Raw genomic sequence first — 23,108 nt, forward strand, 5'->3', positions numbered from 1 at the left:
TAAGCCTACCCTCCACAAATATATTTCAGCTAACCATACCATTTAACAATTATATTTATGTGCTTTACATGCAAGAATCACAATGCAATTGCTAATTAGGCTTAGAACTTGATGTTTGAGCCTACCCTTCATTTTCATGCTAGATTCGCCACCGCTAATAGCCAACATATACAGTAATAAGTTTTAAGTGTGTATTACTTTATTAATAGTTGGCCCACCTTACAATCTCGCAAAGTGACTTGGGGCTTATGTTGCAGCTGGCTACTAATTTACAGCCCGCTTATCTTCTCTCTCCTCCAACTAGCAAAGACTCCATATCAAAAGACAAGACGTTTCTGTAAGCTAGTTTAGCCTAAAAACATGTCTTATATTTTGGTACAGAGATAGTAATATTTAAGTCTTTACAGCCTATTTAGGTCATCCTATTGTTTTACTTTTGCTAGTTAGAGTACTTCGTAGAGAGGGGAAATGCTTTTTTTTTCGTGGGAAATGGTGGTCCGGCGTACTAAACAAAAGAAGCCCATAAATGACTTATCAGGTAGCTGGTTTAGCCCAAACCAGGGCCTGATAACAACTAGTGCAACTTGTTTTTCACGTGGAGAAGCCCAACCCACCAACCACTCAAAAAAAAAAAACCCAACCAAATCCTAACTCTGCAACTGCAACTCACCTTGCTCGTCCCCGTTGCCGGCGGCAGCGTCGCCGCCGCGACCGTATCCCTTCGCCGGCGGGGCGCGAGGCCCTGACCTTTCCCTCCGCGCTGAAGACGTGCGGCTTGGCCGTGCCACCGCGTTCTCGGGAGTTTGGATCTTGGTTGTCCTCGTAGCCGCCCCCGCATCCCTATTGCTCGTGCAGTCGTGCTCCTCCGAATTCGCCGGCTGCCGGTGTCCCGGCTCGGCCACAGCCCGCAGGTATTGGTTTTGAGTGACTGTGCTTGCGTAAATGGGGGTTAAGTGAAGCACACATGCCGAATTGCTTTTTGATCTAGGAATTGTTGCGTTCTCGAATGAGGGGTAGATTTGATGGTTTCCTTAAAGTTGATGAGCGTCTAATGCTGCCCATAGATAGAGCAAATTGCACACAACAACAAATTAATTAGGCACTAGTTGCAGCTTATACCGGGTTTGGCAATAATAAACATTTTATACCAGTTTACACCATGCAGTTGTCGTTTGTGTTTTTTTATGATGGACCAAATATTTCTTAATCATCTTCATATTCCTGTCGCAGACGATTTTTCCAAGTTTGTAATTCAGCACTTTGTCATGTATAATGTCTAGTTTCAGTCTTAGTTAGTACCTTGGTGCCTAATGCTGCAGTTGTTTGTTTAATCGAGTAGGACCATGGTACAAGAACAGAAAGGAGAAACATCCAGTGGCATGTATACTTACAAGCATCATGGTGACAAGGGAGTTGATATCCATGAGATTTTCGTTAAGAAGAGCAGAACCCGTGTTCTGCTGTCATACTGTGGCCTCATTTTACTTCTAGCAATTGTCTGCCGATCATTGCTGGGAAAGGTAATTTGTAAATCACTACCAGAAATCAGAAGAGGGCTAAGTTAATGAGGAAAGAGCAGTTTAGTCGATATTTCCTGGTTGTTGGTCCTATACTCGTAAGAGTTAGGTTCATCAGACATTGTAGCAAAAGCTTTAAGATGTCCAATTGTGTATTGTTCTAGGAAAAAAAACACGTTCAAATATTTTGTTCATTCAGAACAAGTGCCATTTCATGTTTGTATAATTCATGTGATTTTTTTTGAAATAAATCATTAGATTCTTCTGTAATAATCAAAGAATATCATTGCTTAGTTGACCACCCTAGATTCATATAGTTTGACATAACTGGTACATACTGTATATTGGTATTGACCTGGTTAAATATTGCAGGAAAAGTTGTGTCTTGAGTCAGTGTGGAGTGTTACCTTTGGAATTCTGGTTGCCAAATGTTTGCAATACAAACCAGTGAAGAAAGGTGAATCCTTCCTCAAAGATAAATTTGTAGGGTCTTTCTGCATATTGTAGACATGGTCTGTTGTTGATTTGCACATTTAGATCGCACCAGCATATGATAACCATTCACAGTCCATACTGAAAAAAGTATCAACAGTATGTTTCTTATCGGGTTTCCCTGTTTCATTGTGTGCAGAGTCAGTAGTGATAATGCCATCTTTTGGGGTTCAGCTAGAAATACATTTTTGGAGGTATTATCAGCCTCCCTATGCGAAATCACCAATCAATCTTCAAATTACGCTCTTTACTATTGCCCATTCTTGTCACAATCGTACTGTACATTTCCGCTGTGAAGTGACAACTGGATCATTGGTGGGAACTATTAGGTTATCTTACATGTGGGTGTAGGACGAACAGTTTAGATAGTCAAAATGGATGACTGTTTTAGCCTTTCTGTTGGATGCATTCGCCACCAATTATTTCAGTGTCAACTGACCCAAATGAATTGGGGAAATATACCTTCTTACTTGGCTGAGTGGATATAGGTAGACTGCTTCTGTTAGATAGCAATTCCTCCCTGAACAAACAATCCTCATGTTGTAGGGGTGATTTGTTTTTGTTTGGTGCGAACAAGATAAATGGCAACAAGTCGATGATTTGTATATTAACTGTTGGTTGGTCCGGATCACATTGATAAATCATATAGGACTAACAATTTGGTGACTGCTCTAGCAATTTGGTGTAGAGCAAAACTCTGTTCCTGGTGGGTAAGAGTTTTTTAGATGTCAGATCAATTCGCTGAGCAGTGATGTCTATGTTTTTGTTTGTGCGTTATGAACTCCTTGCTTGGCTTGAAGTACATCATATCTTTACCCTCAGAAAGGTTCAAAGATTGAAGTGAACTAAATCATTTCACTATTAAATCTGCTTCGGTGGTGTCGCAAAATCATAGACAGCATCACTCAAGGATTTTGTCTCAGAGAGATATGTTTCCTGCAACTTTTCTTTGCTTGGGAAATAGTATCCAGGCTACTGTAATAGACGATGCTGAAAAAGGTATCAACAGTGTGTTTCTTATTGGGTTTCCCTGTTTCATTGTGTGCAGAGTCGGTAGTGATAATGCCATCTTTCGGGGTTCAGCTAGAAATACATTTCTGGAGGTATTACCAGCCTCCTTATGAGAAATCACCAATCATCTTCAAATTATGTTCTTACTATTGCCCATTCTTGTCACCATCTTACTGTATATTTCCACTGTGAAGTGACAACTGGATCGTTGGTGGGAACTATTAGGTTATCTTACAGGTGGGTGTAGGATGAACAGTTTAGATGGCCAAAATGGATGACTGCTTTAGCCTTTAGCTGTTGGATGCATTCGCCACCAATTATTCAAGTGTCAACCAACCCAGATGAATTGGGGACTTGTACCTGCGTGCTTATCTGAGTGGGTATAAGTAGACTGCTGTTGTTAGCTAGCAATGCCTTTCCGAACAAACAATCCTCATGTTGTAGGAGGTAATCCGTTTTCTTTTGGTGCAAACAAGAGAAATGGCAACATCCCATGATTTGTTTATTAACTGCTGGTTGCTCTGGATCACGTTGATAAATCATATGAGGGTAGAGTATGCTGTAGGCTCAATGGTTTTCTGAAGGAGATTGTTCTAGCAATATGGTGTAAGACAGTAAGACTTTGTTCCTGGTGGGTACTGGGTAAGACTGTTGATGCTGGTTTCAGATCAAGTCGCTGAGCAATGATGTCTATGCTTTTGTTTGCGTTATGAACTCCTTGCTTGGCATGAAGCACTTCGTATCTTAAACACTCAGAAAGACTTAAGATTCAAGCGAACTGAATATTTTCATTATTAAATCTCCTTCTGTGGTGTCGCAAAATCATAAACAGTATCACTCAAGGGTTTTGTCTCAGAGGAATATGTTTTCTGCAACTTTTCTTTGCTTAGTAGGCTACTGGAAATTTGGTTACAGCTGTTGTTCTCACATTTTTTTATGATTCTTAGCGGAAGAGTTGATCGTCATTTTGTGCCAATTGGCAAGATTCTAAAGCCACTGCTGAACGAGTGTGTGACACCCGTGACCTGTTACTGGAGCTTGGCGTTGCTTCTGCGTGATGAGGAGGAGCTCAAGCTAGTTTTCCAGGTAAAAGTTATGTGTTATGCATCTATCACTTAATTGGTCCAACAAAATTTCAGCAATCCAATAGAAATTTACTCGCAGAAATTTCGCCCACCTGTCAAAATGTTGGTCCCTATCTGGAGAGCTCTCTGTGCATTCACAGACTCTGAATGCACAAGCCGGCATTCTGCAGTTTCTAAACCGAATCGTTCAGAAGCGTGACTGTGCTGGCGATCTGTTGTGATTGCGACGTTCGGCAAAGCGGATGCAGCTGAGCTTAGATGCCAAACTGAGCTAGAGGTAGGTCTCACTAGTGTGAGGGGCACTAATTGTTAGGATGAACGCCTGCAGATTTTCAGACGTGGGTGTACAGTGTACTGCACTTAACAGCTATACGGCCGATAGTTCTCAAATAGTACAAAATATCGTCCATGTTCTGAATTGTTCCTTTGGCGACAATGCAGGCCACCATGGGATCTACGCCATCAACCTTTTGATTTTGAAATCTTGACCAGTGGTATAGTTAAAAGTATTTGGTTGTCTATATGAAAATGATTGCCGGATTGTTTCTTATTATAAGCCATGGTTTTGTTTCCTGAGACTTTTTCGTAATAATATGTTTCTTTTTCTGATTAGTTTTATGGCATTACTAGTCAAAATCTTGCACTGAGGACAGCTAGAAGTCAAATCTACAGTTGTGGACAGGGGAGTGCAGTAGTACTACCTTGCCATTTCAATGTGGACGCTGCTGTTCTTATATATCGCTAGTATGGATCTATCACTACTATCAAATCAATCGATGTATGGGGAGATGGAAAGGTTTGTTAAAGAATCATCTTTGTCTCCTACGTATGCTACATAAATGAGAAGAGTAGCATGGAAACGAAATGAAATGTGCACAGACAAGCATGTGAGGAGAAGAGAGCCCCATGCATCGCATATGCAAAGATCCCAATGCAGTCAAACAAACACACCTCATATGGAGTAGGGAGTATCATGTGCGGTGACACCCCTATTCCTATGCTTGTTGGACTCAGCCAGGGCTTGTGTTTCGAAGACTTGTACACCTTTGGAAATCAGAGCAATTTAGAAATTACTACTCCCTCCGTTCCGAATTATAAGATGTTTTGAATATTTCAGTATGAACTATATACAGACTGAAATGAGTGGACAAACACACTATAACGCATGTCTATACATCTAATTTAGAAGAAAAAAATAGAACATCTTATAATTCGAACGGAAGGAGTAATTAGGTAGGATATATTGTTCGTCTTTCTGGAGTATAATTTTGCTCGCATGAATTTGGATACTATAAAATTTTGCTTGCATGAACACCCCTGGACACAAATTAAAGCAAAATAATTTCCAGAAAAAGCCTGTTATTCCAGTACTTTCGCAAGGTCTACTACGTGTAGAAAAGAGGCAAACAAAATTAAGTTACATCCAAAGAAGCTCTCAGTCGTTAACGCTAGACTAGTACAACGGCCTCAACCAAAATATGGAACATTCTCGTGCGTGATGGAGCTGTAGTCCGTGGAGCTCGACGCCGTGGCATACACCGTGGTTGACGACGACGCGGAAGGCACAGGCCCCGCCCCCGGCGCGGCCAGCCCCAGCGACCCAGCCGGCCGGTGGCCTCCGGCGGCGAGGAGCTGGGAGGCGTGCGAGGACGGGGGCACGTTGGGCACCGCGGACGCCGCGGCGGCAGGGCGGTACCTGTGCTTGAGGATCTCGGCGCGGACGGCGGCGAGCTCGGCCTCGAGGGCGTGCACCTGCTGCTGCAGGGTGAGGATGGCGCCCATGCAGCCGTAGACGGGGTCGCGGAGCCGCAGGTTCGCCTCGTACACCAGGCTGTTGGCCGCGTCGCCGCGCTGGCTCTCGTGTACCTCCTGCATGCACGCGCACCAAGCTACGCGTTAAGGAGTATATCCCTGGAGCACTTCAATCGGTTCAACTTGTGTGGATTTCATTTTCATACGGATAGTTCAACTCAACTTGATTTGGAAGGATTTGAGCTAACTGATGAAGTCACGCATCTCTCTTTAAATAGAAGTAAAACAGAAATGAAACAAAAGATGCACAAACATTGTACACCATTTGAGCTAACTTGATTTGGGGAGACTTCGATTTGGATTTTGGATTTTGGGAGGCAAACACCGTACACTATTTATACACTGTTGTTTAGAGATAACTTTTAGCATTTTTATGAAACGAAAGATGCACAGGCGAGACTCGAAATTATACACAAATCTCTAGTGATTAGTGATTATGCCCCAAACATAATGGAAAAGGAGAGGAGATCCAAGGGAATTTAGGGTTTTGGATCTGCAAGAACAGTCACTGCTGCCTTGGCTTGTGAGTTGTGACAGTACCACAAAAGAAATTCTCTTGTTAATAAAGTTTTCTAGAAATACCATGTCAACTAATGAAATGCTGCGAGATGTGAGGTATTCACAATAATTATGCTATATCTCATAAACATCGGCACAAAACCAGTTCATTTCACGAGCTCAGAAGGGATAGAAGTAAGCTATGCTGAAAGTCAAAGGGCAAGCAAAATGGAGGGAAATAAGATTAAATTAGATTACCAGAAGCATCTTGGAGACGTTGCTGGCGCCGAAGACCTTGTGAACGGAGGCGAACTTGTGCGGCTCTAGCGGCGAGAAAAAAGGTGAGAAGGGGCACTCCTGCGCGCACCGCCGCCGGAGCAGCTTACACGCGGCACATGGGGTCATCGTGTTGAACGACGGTGTTGATCCTGGTCCGACGCCTGCTGCAGGCAGGCTGCTACTCCTCCGTGCTGCCGCCATCATCCGGTCCGCCTCCGCCGCGGACTCACTCTTGATCTTCTTCCCTACCTCATGGTCTTGCTGCCATTCACTGAAGAAGAAGATGTATATAGCATGAGATCACCAATTCACCATGGCTATAGCTAGGGTTCCAACTAATTCCATTGCCACACACACCGCCATGCACCATGGACACAACAAAGCTTGAGCAGAGGATTCTAACTAGAGACGGTGCATGAATTTAGCTATTCCTAAATGATTTTTTTATGATCTACCTTGGTATTTCGGAAAGTAGTTTTGAGCTTTGAGCATACCTTGCAGTGGACATGAAGGCAAGGGAGAGAGCAGGGGGACAAGGGATGGAAGTGAGGTGCTTTGGAAAAAGTGTCTTCTAGGTTGTGTGTGTCTGCCGTTTAGCTTATGAGAGAGAGAGAAGAGAGAAGAGAGAGAGAGAGAGAGATGTTGGGAAAAAAACGTTTGTTTTTTTATACAAAAATAAGTTTGCTGCTGTCATAGAGATTGTACTGCTAGATGTATGTAGGTATTGCACCATTTGGAAGGTATCCTGGTGTATGTTGACTTGTTGCAATAGTTAATATGGCGGCTAATTAATAAGAGGTGTGTGCATACGGAATGACGGAATCTTCTTAGTGTAAAATAACTGTGTATTACTCCCCCCCCCCCCCCCCCCCCACATTCAGATTAGATTTGGCAATTGCCAAAAGGCAGTAGGTCTTGGAAGTGGTTTGGGAACTGGGTATGAGTTTTGAAAAATGGATTTTATATTGGACACAATGGGCGCATATTAAGTGAATTTGGTACTAACAAACTTGCATTACATAGCTATTTTTGTGAATATTGCATAGTTAATTAGCATCCACTAACTTAATTATGCATCACAAATTCTCTTTGAGTAATCCATTAGTTATTTGTGGTAATGTAATAGTATGGACTTTGTTGGAATATCATCCATATGCTTGGCTACAAACTACTCCCTCCGTCCCATAATATAAGATGTCATTAGAGCCGATATGTGCATATCGGTTGTAATAACATCTTATGTTATGGGAGGGACGAGTATATGTTTGTTCATATCTACCCGTTTTTGGAGTATCTATATGGAGCTATTGGTTTGAAAAATGCCCAAGAGCTATTTGCTGCTTGGTCGGTTAGGTACATATATAGTTAAAAATGCTGGTAGCTAGATACAACATTTTATAATGTAGAAGCTGTTAATGTTCCAAGGAACAAGGCCCTAAATACTCTCCCCAACATTAGGCACATTTGTAGGGTCGAAGCGACACCTTGTTGATTCTCACTGTTTTTAACTCTAAATCTACATGTTTTTTTCTTTGCCCACTTGGCATTAGCTGTAGAAGGCATATTGGCATGCTTCTGGACATCTAAGATCCCATCTAGAAGAAAAATACTTTACATCTCCCCATCAGAGTTGATTTTAGATAAAACAATATAGCATATCAGTATGTACTTGTCTATAAACATTGGTACTAACTTGACATTATTATTTCCAATGTTGTTCACTAAAAAACCTGCAAAAAAAATGTTGTTCACTAAAATAAACAAAGGGGTATCAGAATCACATTGTTTACAAGGGGTCATAATGTGTCACCCTTCAGCAATAAGTTGATTAGTTTTTCTAGAACAAAAATAAAACTGTCTCAGAACTAGTACTAAATCTGCCACCTGAAAAAAAATGTTTATGAACATACTTAAAAAAAGTTTATGGATCATGACTAGTAGTCGCCTAGGATCAATGATTCATACCATCTATATCAGTGCATTAATTAGTGTGTATTACTATAATCAAGTAATTATATGGCTCTCTATAGTCAATTTTTTGGGGGGCAAATGAAACCTCTTTGGATTGGACGAATTTTCATAGGATTCCGGTCTTCATGATTTCCTTACCATGTGCCCTTTGGATGGATACTCAAATTCAATGGCGGAGCCAGAAACTGAATATAGAGGGGGCCAAACATGTCATATAATGTTAGAGGGGGCCAAGTCACCTAAATCTAGCTAATTTTGACTGACAAATGGAGAATTAGGAGCACATATAGTTGTATTTGTGAGAGCATAGGGGGTGCCAAAGCCCCTGCCAGCACCCCCTGCCTCCGCCACTGCCCAAATTCCTATGGACTACCTTTCTCCAAAGCCCCCTCCATAAGACATCCATTATCCAATCCAGTTTCTTCTTTACACTCATTTTCTTAAGATGGACGGTTTTTCCCCTTGTTCCATCCAAACATCTATTTCTATAGTTCTCATGCTCCTTTTGCAATCCTCTGGTTACTACGGCCAAAAGACACCTAGCATCGACTTAATCTGAAACTTACAAGTATGTAAGTAGACTACATATTTAGAAAACCTCTCACAGTATCATAGTTTGTTTTTGGCTTACAACTCATAATGTTATAATCCTATTAAAAGAAACAACAAGAGCAGTAAAAATATTGTTTTTCTCCCAATAACAAGACAATTATGTACTTATATATTTATTCACATGTTGATTGCTTTGTATGATCCGTCGTCGAGCTCACCATGTGACATATGATATCCTCGTCTCACAATGTTCTAAGTATGTTCGATGATTTGCTGCGTGCCATTTGCACAAAATGAAGATCACACGTAGGTAATTATAGCCATGCAAAAATACCATTGGTATTAATTGAATAACTAAGAGAAAATTTTCTTCTCCATTGCAGTATAAATTTATGCTTACATTATTGGCTCCATACTTTATATCCATTTCAATAGGGAAGGATTGAGTTGCTGGTACGGCATATACGCAACCGGGCAGCTGATCAGAGAGGTTTTCACGCGTCATAGATGGATGTTTAGGATTTGGATCAATGCTTCTCCAACTTAAAGTTTTCCACGTCCTTGGTACTTCTTATGTTGTTAGTTTGAGAACTTCATGTTATTTTGTTGTGTGCATCTACTAAGCGGAGGTTGCATTCTAAACCCGGTTATGGTTGTATTGGCTTGATGCGATGATAATATTAGCACAAACTTCCTTTTATCATGAGATTATCTTATGATGGTGTGAGAGGATCAAGACAAGTGAAATACTAACATGTGTACCAAACATGGATCAACTCTATCCATTGCGTCAAGATTATTAAATCCTAACCAAAAAAATAGAAACCAAGTGTCCATAGGCAGTTAAAGCCCATATTACTTCAAACATGTCATGTTCGTGTTTGTGTCCCCCCCCCCCAGTCCCCTTTCGGATTTCCACCGGATGAGGTTCTCAGTAATCCGTTTCAAATTCCTAGACGTTCAAGCAGATTGCCTTGGGACAATCACAAGTTGTATGATCGGACAATGTGCTCATTTTCATCCTATGCGTTGGGAAGAGGCCAATCTAATAATTTGTTTCTGCCCATCCTCTGCTATTTTCCCCTTCAACCTCCATTGGAGGCCCGCTCAGTAGTTCTAAGGTGGGTAGGTTGTGCAACAAGATCAATGGCAATACTAGCTTCTCCCTTTGGAAATATCTGTCCGAGACATAGGCCTTGGCCAGTAGACACATGTTCATCATCTTCATCCTCGATGCCGACAATTTGGGATGGCCAACCTTGGCTACTAGAGATTGGTGGAAGCCCTCATCTTAGGCTTTGACAGCTGCTTCATGCATCCCGAGAGATAGTCCGTCTACTAGTGCCTTCGCCAAGTCGACGACAATCATTACCGAAATCCTTGGTCGACTATGTTGGTCACTGGTGGAAGCATTATCTGTGGTTTGTGCTGCCGTGGCAACTTATTGTGCTTTAGCCGACACATGGAGGCATGTGCTCCCACGTGCATCTCTAGGGTCAGGTTGTAATTTTCTATACTTCGTGGCCCTTGGTGTAATACAAGTTGTACGGTGTTTTTTTGAAGAAAGGACACCTAAAGGGCATATTAGATCTCATAATTATCAAGGAAATTGTATCCAGTATAATGGAAATACAATTGGACGTCAAACGACTAGTAAAATAAAATAACAATAAAAATCATAATAGCATTCTTTTTCCTTCGGTTATACATCACCTGCCGGAGATCAAAAAATGCACTTAACCAACAAGAAAGGAAAAGGACACCTGCAAGCGTCCTCGCTATACCAAGTTTTAAATTTCGCAATAGTCATCTCGAAATCATCGGAGAAACACCGGTTGGAGCATCACTCGCACCCAACATTGACTTTTAGTCCATCACCGCCAATCTAGAGAGTTGGAGAAACCAAACCATGCCACAAAACAACATAGAAGAATATGTTGAGGTCGCCTTACCAATAGCCAGCCTATTGCCCTCCTTGATGACACACCAACTGCAAAGATCCGAAGAGAGCCAACATACCTGGAGACACAAACTCTCACATGCCCTTCTTCAACACTGGATTTGACATCGTCGAGGTAGGAAGAGGCTATTCTAGCACACCATCGCCGTCACCACCACGTCGATGCCGCCATGGAAATAAAAATTCATAAAAAAGAAAAACCAAACTAGAGAATCCCCACTTGTGCCGCCGAAGTGATCAATAAATGGAGGAGAGGAGGGGGACCGAAAGGGTGTCATGGAGAAGACCTTTGGCGGAGGCGGCTAGGGTTGGGAACAAAAGGGCATGTGTCTATCACTTGACGCAGTTCTTACAGTGTGGTTATTTGCAAAAGAAAAGTGTCGTTAGGGGATGTGGAGTATCTACCCACGAGCTTATATGCTCCTGGATGAGCAGTAAATTCAAAATTTGTAAAAATAATAATAATTATGGCAACGTTAAGGAATGTTTATGGTTGTTGTAAAGTTTCATCATGAAATCAGATTCATGAAAGTCGCGGCCAAATTTTTTTTACTCTGAAAATGTAATTTCGAATGCATTTTGAAGCTCTGGGTTTATTTTTACTTTGCACGACTTTCACGAATGTGATTTCATGATAAAACTTTGCAACCACTTCAAACATTCCTTAATGTTTGCCAATTTTTTTTTAGAAATGTTTGATTTTTTCTACTTTTTATTTTACTGTTTGTAACAAGAGAACTTGAGCTCGGTCGATAAGCCCTTCCCAGTTGCATGACCCAAAGATGACCGGCGGCCGTCGGCACAGAGAAGGACACCTACACACAGTGGTTAGTGTCCGTACGCTACGCACCGTGTGTTTCCTAGCTTGTGACAGAGCTGGCTCGATCATTAGTTAATCACATGCTACATGGGGCTAGAGTGCATGCGTGCAAGTGCGTGGCTTGCAAGGAGGAGATGCGTTGCACGCCGATCGATCCTGCTCGCACTAATTGTTTGACCCGCACATCGTGCCTAGGACGTCGCTGCGCTGTTCTTTGACCGTGCATGTGTATGTGCACTTGTCCAACCTACACCATACCAGCCACTTGATTTTGACTGCAATGCAATACATGCATTTCCCCTGGCGTTAGACTAACCGCGCCTCGGTTCCCGTGACCTCAGTTTATATTCTACTCCTACGTGCATGTTCGGTAGTACTCCCTCCGTTCCCAAATACTCCCTCCGTCCCATAATATAATAACGTTTTTTACAATTTGTCTTTTTAGAGATTTCAACAAGTAACTACGTACGAAGCTTGAGTGAATCTAGACTCTAAAATATGTCTACATACATCCGTATGTTGTAGTCCATTTGAAATGTCTAGAAAGATAAATATTTCGGAACGGAGGGAGTACATTATATATTCACATTAGGATTCCAGTTATCTTTGGGTTACTGTTTGTAATGAACAGTGGAACGAGTGATGCCGCTTGGTGGCAGTTTTCCTTATTTTCAGCCGGGCATAAGGAGAGATTTACCACATCAACCAATTATGCTGGTTTATTGCTCAAAAATCACAGAAACGGGGATAAAAATGGATCATGGGCTGGACCAACCAGACGTGTGGCACCTGACCAAGACAATGTCACATGCTAGTTCGGGCGCTGATATGTCTCGCTTCATGCTAGCTCGGGCGCTCAATTTGCGAGATGAAGCGAGCGCTCGCCAAGCAGCGCCCATAATGGCCCGTCTCAGCGGGGACGCGGGCATTCAGTGTTTTCTTTTTCTTTCACTTTCTCTGCCTTGTTTTTGCTTTTTATTACTCCCTCTCTAAATTAATATAAGAGTGTTTAGATCACTAAAGTAGTGATCTAAACACTTTTATATTAGTTTTCGGAGGGAGTACTATTTTCTTTATATCTCATAATATTTTAGTTATATCTACAATAAAAATCACTTTACATATAGAATTGGAAAATGTTAAATGCGCATTCAAAAAAAATGTTAACGTGTATAAAGAAAATATTTATCACGTATAAGAAAAATGTACATGTAACAATTTGATCATGTATTTAATAAAATGCTAATCAAGCATTTGAAAAATTGTTGAACATGTATTTAAAAAATATTAATGAAGCATTTGGAAAATGTTAAATATGTATAGAATTTTTTTGACCAAGTATTAAAAATAATAATAAATTGATCATGTATATAAAGTTTTTAATTAAGCATTTGAAAAAATGTTGATAAAGTATTTGAAAAATTATAATCAAGCATTTAAAAATATTTCATGTGTATAGAAAAAATATTTACCATGTATTAAAAATGATGAAAAAAATGATCATGTATATATAAATGTTAATCAAGCATTTGAAAAAATGTTGAAGAAGTATTAAAAAAATGTCAATTAAGCATTTAAAAAATGTTAGATGTGTATAGAAAAAAATTGGCCATGTATTAAAAATGATTAAAAATTAATCATGTATATAAAAATGTTAATTAAGAATTTGAAAGTAATTTTGAGAAATTATTTAAAAAATATTGATCAAGAATTTGAAATATTAATATGTATAGAAAAAATGTTGACCATATATTAAAAAATGATTACCATGTATTTCAAAAATGTTGACCATGTATCGAAAAAAGTGTTCAAAACATGTATTTAAGATCATGTATTTGTAAAATGTTCAATGTATATCAAAAAATGTTTCATGTGTACACTAAGAATGTATATTCGGTAACAAAAATGTATTTTGAAAAATGAATAAAACATAAAGAAATAAATAAAACAAAAAAAGTAACAAAGAAACCCAAGTAAAACAAAAATAGAAAAGAAAAAAGAAATAAGTCGTTCAAAAAATGAAAACCAAAATATAATGAAGGAAACCAATTAAAGAAACAAAGAAAATCATAGTATGTCAAAGGAAAAGAAAATGCAAAAGAAAAAACCGAAGCGAAGAACCAGCGAACAAAACACTAGCGAACGAACGAATGGGCCTGCCCAATACTGTAGCAAGCTTGGGGGATCCTTCGGCGGGAGCTCCTTCCATGTCGCTTAATGCGAGACATAGCTCTCGCTTGCTAGCTCCGTGTTGCGGTTTGGACCTGAAAAAATGGAAGTAATGCTAACAGGATTTACGAGTTATGAGTCATGGGTCGGAAGTATTCATTCGGTCAGAAGAACACAGATCCGTCGTCATGCCGCTCTTCCATACTTTCCTTTTGTGTTTGCTGAATTATGCTTGTTTTTTTAGGATGAACAGTAGGTATCTATGCTGCTTATTTTATAATTTTTCAACAAGTATGTATAAAGAGCCAACGGGAAGAGCATCTCCAAGGGCAAATGCCATATTTATGCCTCCAAATATTTGTGGAAATGTCCGGATATGTACATGGACAACAAAGGATTAAGCCTCATTTATGGTCCCCTTGAAATATTTCTATCAGTTTTTTAGCTGGTTTCCCTTTCTTTGTTCTTCATTTTCTTTTATTTTCTTGTATTTTACTTTTGTTACACGAACATTTATTAATTTCGCAAATAATTTTCAAATACATGAACAGTTGTTAATCATTCTTGAATACTTTTAAAGTCCACAAACTTCTTCAAATTCATGAATAGTTTTTAATATCTGGAAAATTATAATATTTATTAAAATTTGAAATGATCATTTTTCTGAATATATACATTTTTATTCTGCTATATTTTTCAATACTTATTCTGAATTGGATTTAGAAACCCGTCTGAAATGACAAAAACCGACGAACTAACATTATACGGATCATCCTATTCTGGGCCCCACGCATGGAAGAGCAACCAACTGTGTGGTTCCTTGTAGTGGGCTGCCTCGTTTATCCGTTTTTGACATTTTTTTTTCTTGGATGGGACACTAGGACTGGGCTGACCGATTCTTGAGTTAGTTACTCCCCCAAACCGGCTGTTGCATGATTTAGACTAAACAAGGCTATTGCATGAATTTTTTAAAATATAAAGAAATTCTAAAAGATATTTGCAGATATAAAAAATATTCCAATATTTCTAAAAATGTTCTCAAAATTGAAACAAAATCTAGAATTTTTATAAAATACGAATTTAAAAGGTTATGAAATCTGGTTGAATAAACAAAATGTACATGTATTTTAAGAAATATTTCGCAAAATTTAAAGTTTTTCACAAAGTTAAAAATGTGCATGAAAATGTTCGCACATTAAGTATACGATTTGAATTTATTTTTGAGATTTTATAAAATGTACACAAGTTTTTAAGAATTATTAAGTTTTGAAAAACATTCGGGACTTAAAACTATTCACGGATTAGAAATTTTAAAAATAAAAAGGAAATAAAGAAGAAAAAAGCAAAAGCAAAATGCACTGGGCGCGACAAAGTGCAGCAGTATACGGGGAATAGGAAGTCACACAAAAACGAACCAACAAAACTGAGAAAGGGCCAAGAGGGCACATGATCCGTGGGAAAGTATCTAGTGCACCCAGGCTTGGGGTGCTCCCGGTGCTCCAAATGTCCGAAAGACATTTTTAAAATGTTCAAAAAATTCTGAAAAAAATGCAGCACATCGACGGAACATCGATGTCTCTTGTCACAAAAATTCAAATCAAAATTCGAAACATTGCTCGAGATACAAAAATGAAAAATTTAGCTGTTGTACTTGCGCGCATTTTTCAGATTCTATGTGGGCTTTCTTGCAAAAATGTTCACCATCTCACAGGAGCTGTTGGATTTGAGATCCAACGGCTGAGGTCGCACGGGAGCACCTAAGCTTAGGTGCTCCCGGAGCACCAGATATTTTCCCCATGATCCGTATGCATTTGTATATGATATCGTTTCCTGGGAGATGAGGGGTCGTCGGCCGTGGATGGACGTTAGAAAGCTCGACGAAGCAACAGTTAACAAGCATGTGGTGGTCTTCAGCTGTGTGCCTGGATCCGACTGGTGAGCAAGACAACTGCCATTGTGGGGGTGCATGATGAATCCAGAATGGCGTGGTGCATAATCGAAGCCAATGCCGATGAGGGGGTCAGCACCCGAACAGTGCGCTACGCCTCCACCAAGCGCCCAGGGACACTCATAGACATCGGTGGCGTCATCTCCCTCCCCGATATCCGAAAGCATCTCTTTTACACTACCACCCAACATGTGGCGATTCGGATGCAGAAGCTGTATGCCATCGGAACGCAGCCTGATGGCAGTCCTTTCGAGGTGGCATCATGAAATTCTTCCATCAACATCACCTCCTCGAGCCCTTCAATCATGCAGGGGGGGATCCGGTGACATGGTAGAAGTCTTGAGGCGGCATCGCAGGAATCTTCCATCAACGTTACTTCCTCAAGCCCTTCAATCACACGAGAGGAGAATTTTGTTGGGAAACATTGCATGGAAAACAAAAAAAAAATTACGCGCACGCAAGATCTCTCCATGGAGATGCATAGCAACAACAGGGGAGAGTGTGTCTACGTACCCCCGTAGACCGTAAGCGGAAGCGTTTGACAACGCGGATGATGTAGTCGAACTTCTTCGCGTTCCAACCGATCCAGCACCAAACGTACGGCACCTCCGCGTTCAGCACACGTTCAGATGACGTCCTTCGCCTTCTCGATCCAGCAAGACGGCGAGGTAGTGGATGTGTTTCGGCAACACGCCGGTGTGGTGATGGTGATGGTGAAGCTATCTCCACAGGGCTTCGCCTAAGCACTACGAAAACATGACTGGGGTGTAAACGGTGGAGGGGGGCGCCGCACACGGCTAAGACAATGTTGCGTTGTGCTAGGCGCCCCCTCCCGTCCCACATATATATAGGTGGGTGGGCGAGGGAGCAGCGAGGAGGGCGCCCCAAGTAGGCCGAATCCTACTTGGGGTCCTCCCTAAGTGGCGCCCCCCTTTCCTTATTTGTCGGGGAGGGAAAGGAAAGGGGGAGAGGGAAGGAAGGGGAGGCCAAATCCTCCCCCTTTCCTTTCCCCACTTGGGCGGCTGCCATAGGGGGTGAGCCAGCCCCTTGTGGGCTGGTGTGCTCCCCTCTAATGGCCCAATAGGCCCACTAACCTCCAGGGGGTGTCCGGTACCCCCTCGGGTACTCCGATGTCTACACGGTACACTCCAAAACACTTTCGGTGTCCGAATACCATCTTCATATATATCAGTCTTTACCTCTCGACCACTTTGAGACTCCTCCTCATGTCCGTGATCTCATCCGGGACTCCGAACAACATTCGTTCACCTAATCATATAACTCATGTAACACTATATCATCAACAAACGTTAAGCATGCGGACCCTACGGGTTCGAGAACTATGTAGACATGACCGAGACACCTCTCCGGTCAATAATCAATAGCGGAACCTGGATGCCCATATTGGCTCCTAGATATTCTACGAAGATCTTTATCGGTCAAACCGTTATGACAACATACGTAATTCCCTTTGTCCATCGATATGTTACTTGCCCGAGATTCGATCATCGGTATCTTCATACCTAGTTCAATCTCGTTACCGGCAAGTCTCTTTACTCGTCCTGTAATACTTCATCTTGCAACTAACTCATTAGTCACTTTGCTTGCAAGGCTTCTTATGATGTGTATTACCGAGAGGGCCCAGAGATACCTCTCTGATACTTGGAGTGACAAATCCTAATCTCGATCTATGCCAACTCAACAAACACCTTCGGAGATACCTGTAGAGCATCTTTATGATCACCCAATTACGTTGTGACGTTTGATAGCACACAAGGTATTCCTCCGGTATCCGGGAGTTGCATAATCTCATAGTCGAAGGAATATGTATTTAACATGAAGGAAGCAATAGCAATAAACTGAACGATCAATATGCTAAGCTAACAGATGGGTCTTGTCCATCACATCATTCCCCTAATGATGTGATCCCGTTATCAAATGACAAACATGTCCATGGTTAGGAAACCTTAACCATCTTTGATCAACGAGCTAGTCTAGTAGAGGCTTACTAGGGACACGGTATTTGTTTATGTATTCACACATGTATTTAAGTTTCCGATCAACACAATTTTAGCATGAATAATAAACCTTTATCATGAATAAGGAAATATAAAATAACAACTTTATTATTGCCTCTAGGGCATATTTCCTTCAAATTTGGTGGGACATCTATTTTGCGCCACCACCCAACATGGGAGATTCGGGTGAGAAAGCAGACCATAATAACCTTCATCACCACTAGCGTCACCAAGAAGCACATGAGGAGCAGGGAAGGGCAAAGAGGGAACATGATCTGTACGCTTCCGTTTATGGCATCACTCCCTGGGAGATGAGGGGCTGTCGACCATGGATGGACGTTAGAAAGCTTGACGAAGAAACAGTCGGCAAGAATGTGGTGGTCTTTGATCTGTGCGGTGGATTTGGTCGCTGAGAAAGACTATTGCCATTGTCGGGCTGCACGATGAATGGTGTCGTGTATAACCGAAGCCAGTGCCAAAGACGGGGGTCACCACCCGGATGGTATTCTTCGCCTCTAGCATGCGCCTAGGGACCCTAATAGATGTAGAGGTTGACGTCTCCCTCCCCCAGAGTTGGAAGCATCTATTTGACACCACCACCCAACAGGTGGCGATTCAGGTGAGAAAGCTATATGCCATCGAAAGGCAGTCATATGGCAGTCCTTTTGACGCAGCATCACGGAGTTATTCCATCAACATCACCTCCTCGAGCCCTTCAATCATGCGGAAGGGGAATCCGGTCAGACGAGAGAGGGATCTTTTGAGCTGGGGGATGGACAAGTAGGTCCATTCCATATTTTAGCTACCTTCTTAGATAAGAAACTTATATAGACCTGAGTAATAAAGAGACGAGGCTCTTATACCAATTGAAAGGGCCAGTTTGGTCGACTAGAGGGGGGTGAATAGGCGACTAACAATTTTTTATTCTCTTTATAACAAATTAAGGGTTGACATGAAAATAGTTTGTCTAGATATGCAACTAGGTGGACAACCTATATGACAAGCACAACAGCAAGCAAACAAGCAAGCATAAGGTAAACACAATATAAGCTTGCAGAAAGTAAAGATTAGAATTAATATCGAGTGGTGTCGATGAAGGCGGTGATGTGTTACCGAAGTTTCCTCCCTTTAGAGGGAGGTACGTCTCAGTTGGAGCTGCGTGGAGGCACAATGCTCCCCAAGAAAGTCACTAGGGCCACCGTATTATCCTCACACCCTCGCACAATTGTAGGATACATCAGCGGGGGGGGGGGGGGGGATGAATAGACACCTAACCAACCAAAGGTGCAGTTTACAGTTTTCTTGAAACTTAGGCAGATTTTGGCACAAGTTAAGATAACACCAAGACTTTCTACACATGCATATCTAGGGATAGAGCAGCGAAAAATAGTAAATCATGCAATTATACGGAAAGTCTCTACAAAAAAAGACACATCCGTGACATTTTGGGCCGAACGAATTTTTTTTCTGTCATGCTTATGACACTTCTATGACGATAATTGTGACAAAACCCGGTATCATCATAGATGTGGTGGGCTCCTACTTCTATGACAAAAAATCATAACAGAAAATGGGATTTTCATCTTGGGCGGGCCGGAGACGCAGCTGCATGACATTCTTTGGGCCGTCCATGATGGAAAAAATCATGGTAGAAGCGAGGGCGAGAAAAATATCGGGGAGTTCCCGGTTACGGTGGGTGGTCGGGGGCAGAGCGATGCGCGTTTCTCTCGCACACGTACGCGCGTGGGAGCGAAGTGTTGGGCTCTAACTGAACCCGAGCAAGGCGTTCGCCTACTGAATCCGAGCGATTGCACTGCAGGCTATGCATTACTGAACCCGAGCGATCGTTCAATCTGGCTGTTAACTGAACTCGATCGAGAGGTTCCTTTGCTACTGCTGCTATTTGAAGCCGATCGAACTTGCTGCCTCCTTCCCTTGATGAACAGTGAGCGTTGTTGGGGGGGGGGGTTGGATGAACAGTTCCCGGTGGGGGGTTGGATGAACAGGACCCCGTGGTAGTAGAGGCCGTTGCCGCTGGATGAACAGGATGTTGGAAATATGCCCTAGAGGCAATAATAAATAGGTTATTATTATATTTCCTTGTTCATGATAATCGTTTATTATCCATGCTAGAATTGTATTGATAGGAAACTCAGATACATGTGTGGATACATAGACAACACCATGTCCCTAGTAAGCCTCTAGTTGACTAGCTCGTTGATCAATAGATGGTTACGGTTTCCTGACCATGGACATTGGATGTCGTTGATAACGGGATCACATCATTAGGAGAATGATGTGATGGACAAGACCCAATCCTAAGCCTAGCACAAGATCGTGTAGTTCGTTTGCTCAGAGCTTTTCTAATGTCAAGTATCATTTCCTTAGACCATGAGATTGTGCAACTCCCGGATACCGTAGGAATGCTTTGGGTGTGCCAAACGTCACAACGTAACTGGGTGGCTATAAAGGTGCACTACAGGGTATCTCCGAAAGTGTCTGTTGGGTTGGCACGAATCGAGACTGGGATTTGTCACTCCGTGTAAACGGAGAGGTATCTCTGGGCCCACTCGGTAGGACATCATCATAATGTGCACAATGTGACCAAGGAGTTGATCACGGGATGATGTGAGTTACGGAACGAGTAAAGAGACTTGCCGGTAACGAGATTGAACAAGGTATAGGGATACCGACGATCGAATCTCGGGCAAGTAACATACCGTTAGACAAAGGGAATTGCATACGGGATTGATTGAATCCCCAACATCGTGGTTCATCCGATGAGATCATCGTGGAACATGTGGGAGCCAACATGGGTATCTAGATCCCGCTGTTGGTTATTGACCGGAGAACGTCTCGGTCATGTCTGCATGGTTCCCGAACCCGTAGGGTCTACACGCTTAAGGTTCGATGACGCTAGGGTTATAGGGAAAGCATGTACGTGGTTACCGAATGTTGTTCGGAGTCCCGGATGAGATCCCGGACGTCACGAGGAGTTCCGGAATGGTCCGGAGGTAAAGATTTATATATGGGAAGTCCTGTTTTGGTCACCGAAAAAGTTTCGGGTGAAATCGGTAATGTACCGGGACCACCGGGAGGGTCCCGGGGGTCCACCAAGTGGGGCCACCAGCCCCAGAAGGCTGCGTGGGCCAAGTGTGGGAGGGGACCAGCCCCAGGTGGGCTGGTGCGCCCCCCCACCAAGGCCCAAGGCGCATGGGAGAGTGGGAGGGGGCAAACCCTAGGTCCAGATGGGCCTTAGGGCCCATCTAGTGGGTCGCCCCCCCTCTCCTCCCCTTGGCCGCCCCCTTGATGGGATCTAGGGCTGGCCGCCTCCTCTTGGGGGTGGAAACCCTAAAGGGAGCGCAGCCCCCTCCCCCCTATATATAGTTGAGGTTTGGGCTGCCCAAGACACACGAGAACGTCTCTCTTTCGGTGCAGCCCTACCCCTCTCCCTCCTCCTCCTCTCCCGCGGTGCTTGGCGAAGCCCTGCGGGATTGCCACGCTCCTCCACCACCACCACGCCGTCGTGCTGCTGCTGGATGGAGTCTTCCCCAACCTCTCCCTCTCTCCTTGCTGGATCAAGGCGTGGGAGACGTCACCGGGCTGCACGTGTGTTGAACGTGGAGGCACCGTTCTTCGGTGCTTAGATCGGAATCAACCGCGATCTGAATCGCTACGAGTACGACTCCCTCATCCGCGTTCTTGCAACGCTTCCGCATCGCGATCTACAATGGTATGTAGATGCACTCTCCTTCCCCTCGTTGCTAGATTACTCCATAGATTGATCTTGGTGATGCGTAGAAAATTTTGAATTTCTGCTACATAACCCAACAGTGGCATCATGAGCTAGGTCTATGCGTAGTTTCTATGCACGAGTAGAACACAAAGTAGTTGTGGGCGTCGATGTTGTCAATTCTTCTTGCCGCTACTAGTCTTATCTTGTTTCGGCGGCATTGTGGGATGAAGCGGCCCGGACCGACCTTACACGTACACTTACGTGAGACAGGTTCCACCGACTGACATGCACTAGTTGCATAAGGTGGCTAGCGGGTGTCTGTCTCTCCCACTTTAGTCGGAACGAATTCGATGAAAAGGGTCCTTATGAAGGGTAAATAGAAATTGGCATATCACGTTGTGGTTTTACGTAGGTAAGAAACGTTCTTGCTAGAAACCTATACAAGCCACGTAAAAACTTGCAACAACAATTAGAGGACGTCTAACTTGTTTTTGCAGCATGTGCTATATGATGTGATATGGCCAGAAGATGTGATAAATGATATATGTGATGTATGAGATTGATCATATTCTTGTAATAGGAATCACGACTTGCATGTCGATGAGTATGACAACCGGCAGGAGCCATAGGAGTTGTCTTTATTTTTGTATGACCTGCGTGTCATTGAATAACGCCATGTAAATTACTTTACTTTATTGCTAAGCGCGTTAGCCATAGAAGTAGAAGTAATCGTTGGCGTGACAACTTCATGAAGACACAATGATGGAGATCATGGTGTCATGCCGGTGACAAAGATGATCATGGTGCCCCGAAGATGGAGATCAAAGGAGCAAAATGATATTGGCCATATCATGTCACTATTTGATTGCATGTGATGTTTATCATGTTATGCATCTTATTTGCTTAGAACGACGGTAGTAAGTAAGATGATCCCTCACTAAAATTTCAAGAGATGTGTTCCCCCTAACTGTGCACCGTTGCGAAGGTTCGTTGTTTCGAAGCACCACGTGATGATCGGGTGTGATAGATTCTAACGTTCGAATACAACGGGTGTTGACGAGCCTAGCATGTACAGACATGGCCTCGGAACACAAGCAAAAACACTTAGGTTGACTTGACGAGCCTAGCATGTACAGACATGGCCTCGGAACACAAGAGACCGAAAGGTCGAACATGAGTCGTATAGGAGATACGATCAACATGGAGATGTTCACCGATGATGACTAGTCCGTCTCACGTG

General features: G+C 42.5%; 2 protein-coding genes across 6 annotated transcripts; one reads left to right on the forward strand and one right to left on the reverse strand.

Annotated features, from left to right (window-relative positions):
• Positions 1-615: 615 nt before the first annotated feature.
• On the forward strand, positions 616-4,717 carry LOC123180634 (uncharacterized). 5 transcript variants are annotated; one of them, XR_006491165.1, is made up of 7 exons: positions 616-911; positions 1,340-1,520; positions 1,890-1,974; positions 2,149-2,203; positions 3,058-3,112; positions 3,968-4,106; positions 4,185-4,717. XR_006491165.1 is itself a non-coding variant. In XM_044592720.1 (6 exons), exons 2-6 carry the CDS (start codon positions 1,344-1,346, stop codon positions 4,302-4,304), a joined length of 576 nt encoding a protein of 191 aa, XP_044448655.1. In that variant the 5' UTR covers positions 616-911; positions 1,337-1,343; the 3' UTR covers positions 4,305-4,717. The 5 variants fall into 5 exon arrangements, 3 of the variants coding, with proteins under 3 accessions (XP_044448655.1, XP_044448653.1, XP_044448654.1); XR_006491164.1 differs by lacking the exon at positions 3,058-3,112 and having other exon boundaries at positions 4,185-4,382; positions 4,547-4,717; XM_044592720.1 differs by lacking the exon at positions 3,058-3,112 and having other exon boundaries at positions 1,337-1,520.
• A 716-nt stretch (positions 4,718-5,433) lies between these two features.
• LOC123180633 (LOB domain-containing protein 15) lies at positions 5,434-7,287 on the reverse strand. The gene is made up of 3 exons (XM_044592717.1): positions 7,189-7,287; positions 6,674-6,965; positions 5,434-5,974 (listed from the first exon to the last, which is right to left on the reverse strand). Exons 1-3 carry the CDS (start codon positions 7,200-7,202, stop codon positions 5,573-5,575), a joined length of 708 nt encoding a protein of 235 aa, XP_044448652.1. The 5' UTR covers positions 7,203-7,287; the 3' UTR covers positions 5,434-5,572.
• Between the last annotated feature and the right edge of the window lie 15,821 nt (positions 7,288-23,108).

This window comes from Triticum aestivum, chromosome 1D (assembly GCF_018294505.1).
Source record: "Triticum aestivum cultivar Chinese Spring chromosome 1D, IWGSC CS RefSeq v2.1, whole genome shotgun sequence".
NCBI classification, from domain to species: Eukaryota; Viridiplantae; Streptophyta; class Magnoliopsida; order Poales; family Poaceae; genus Triticum; species Triticum aestivum.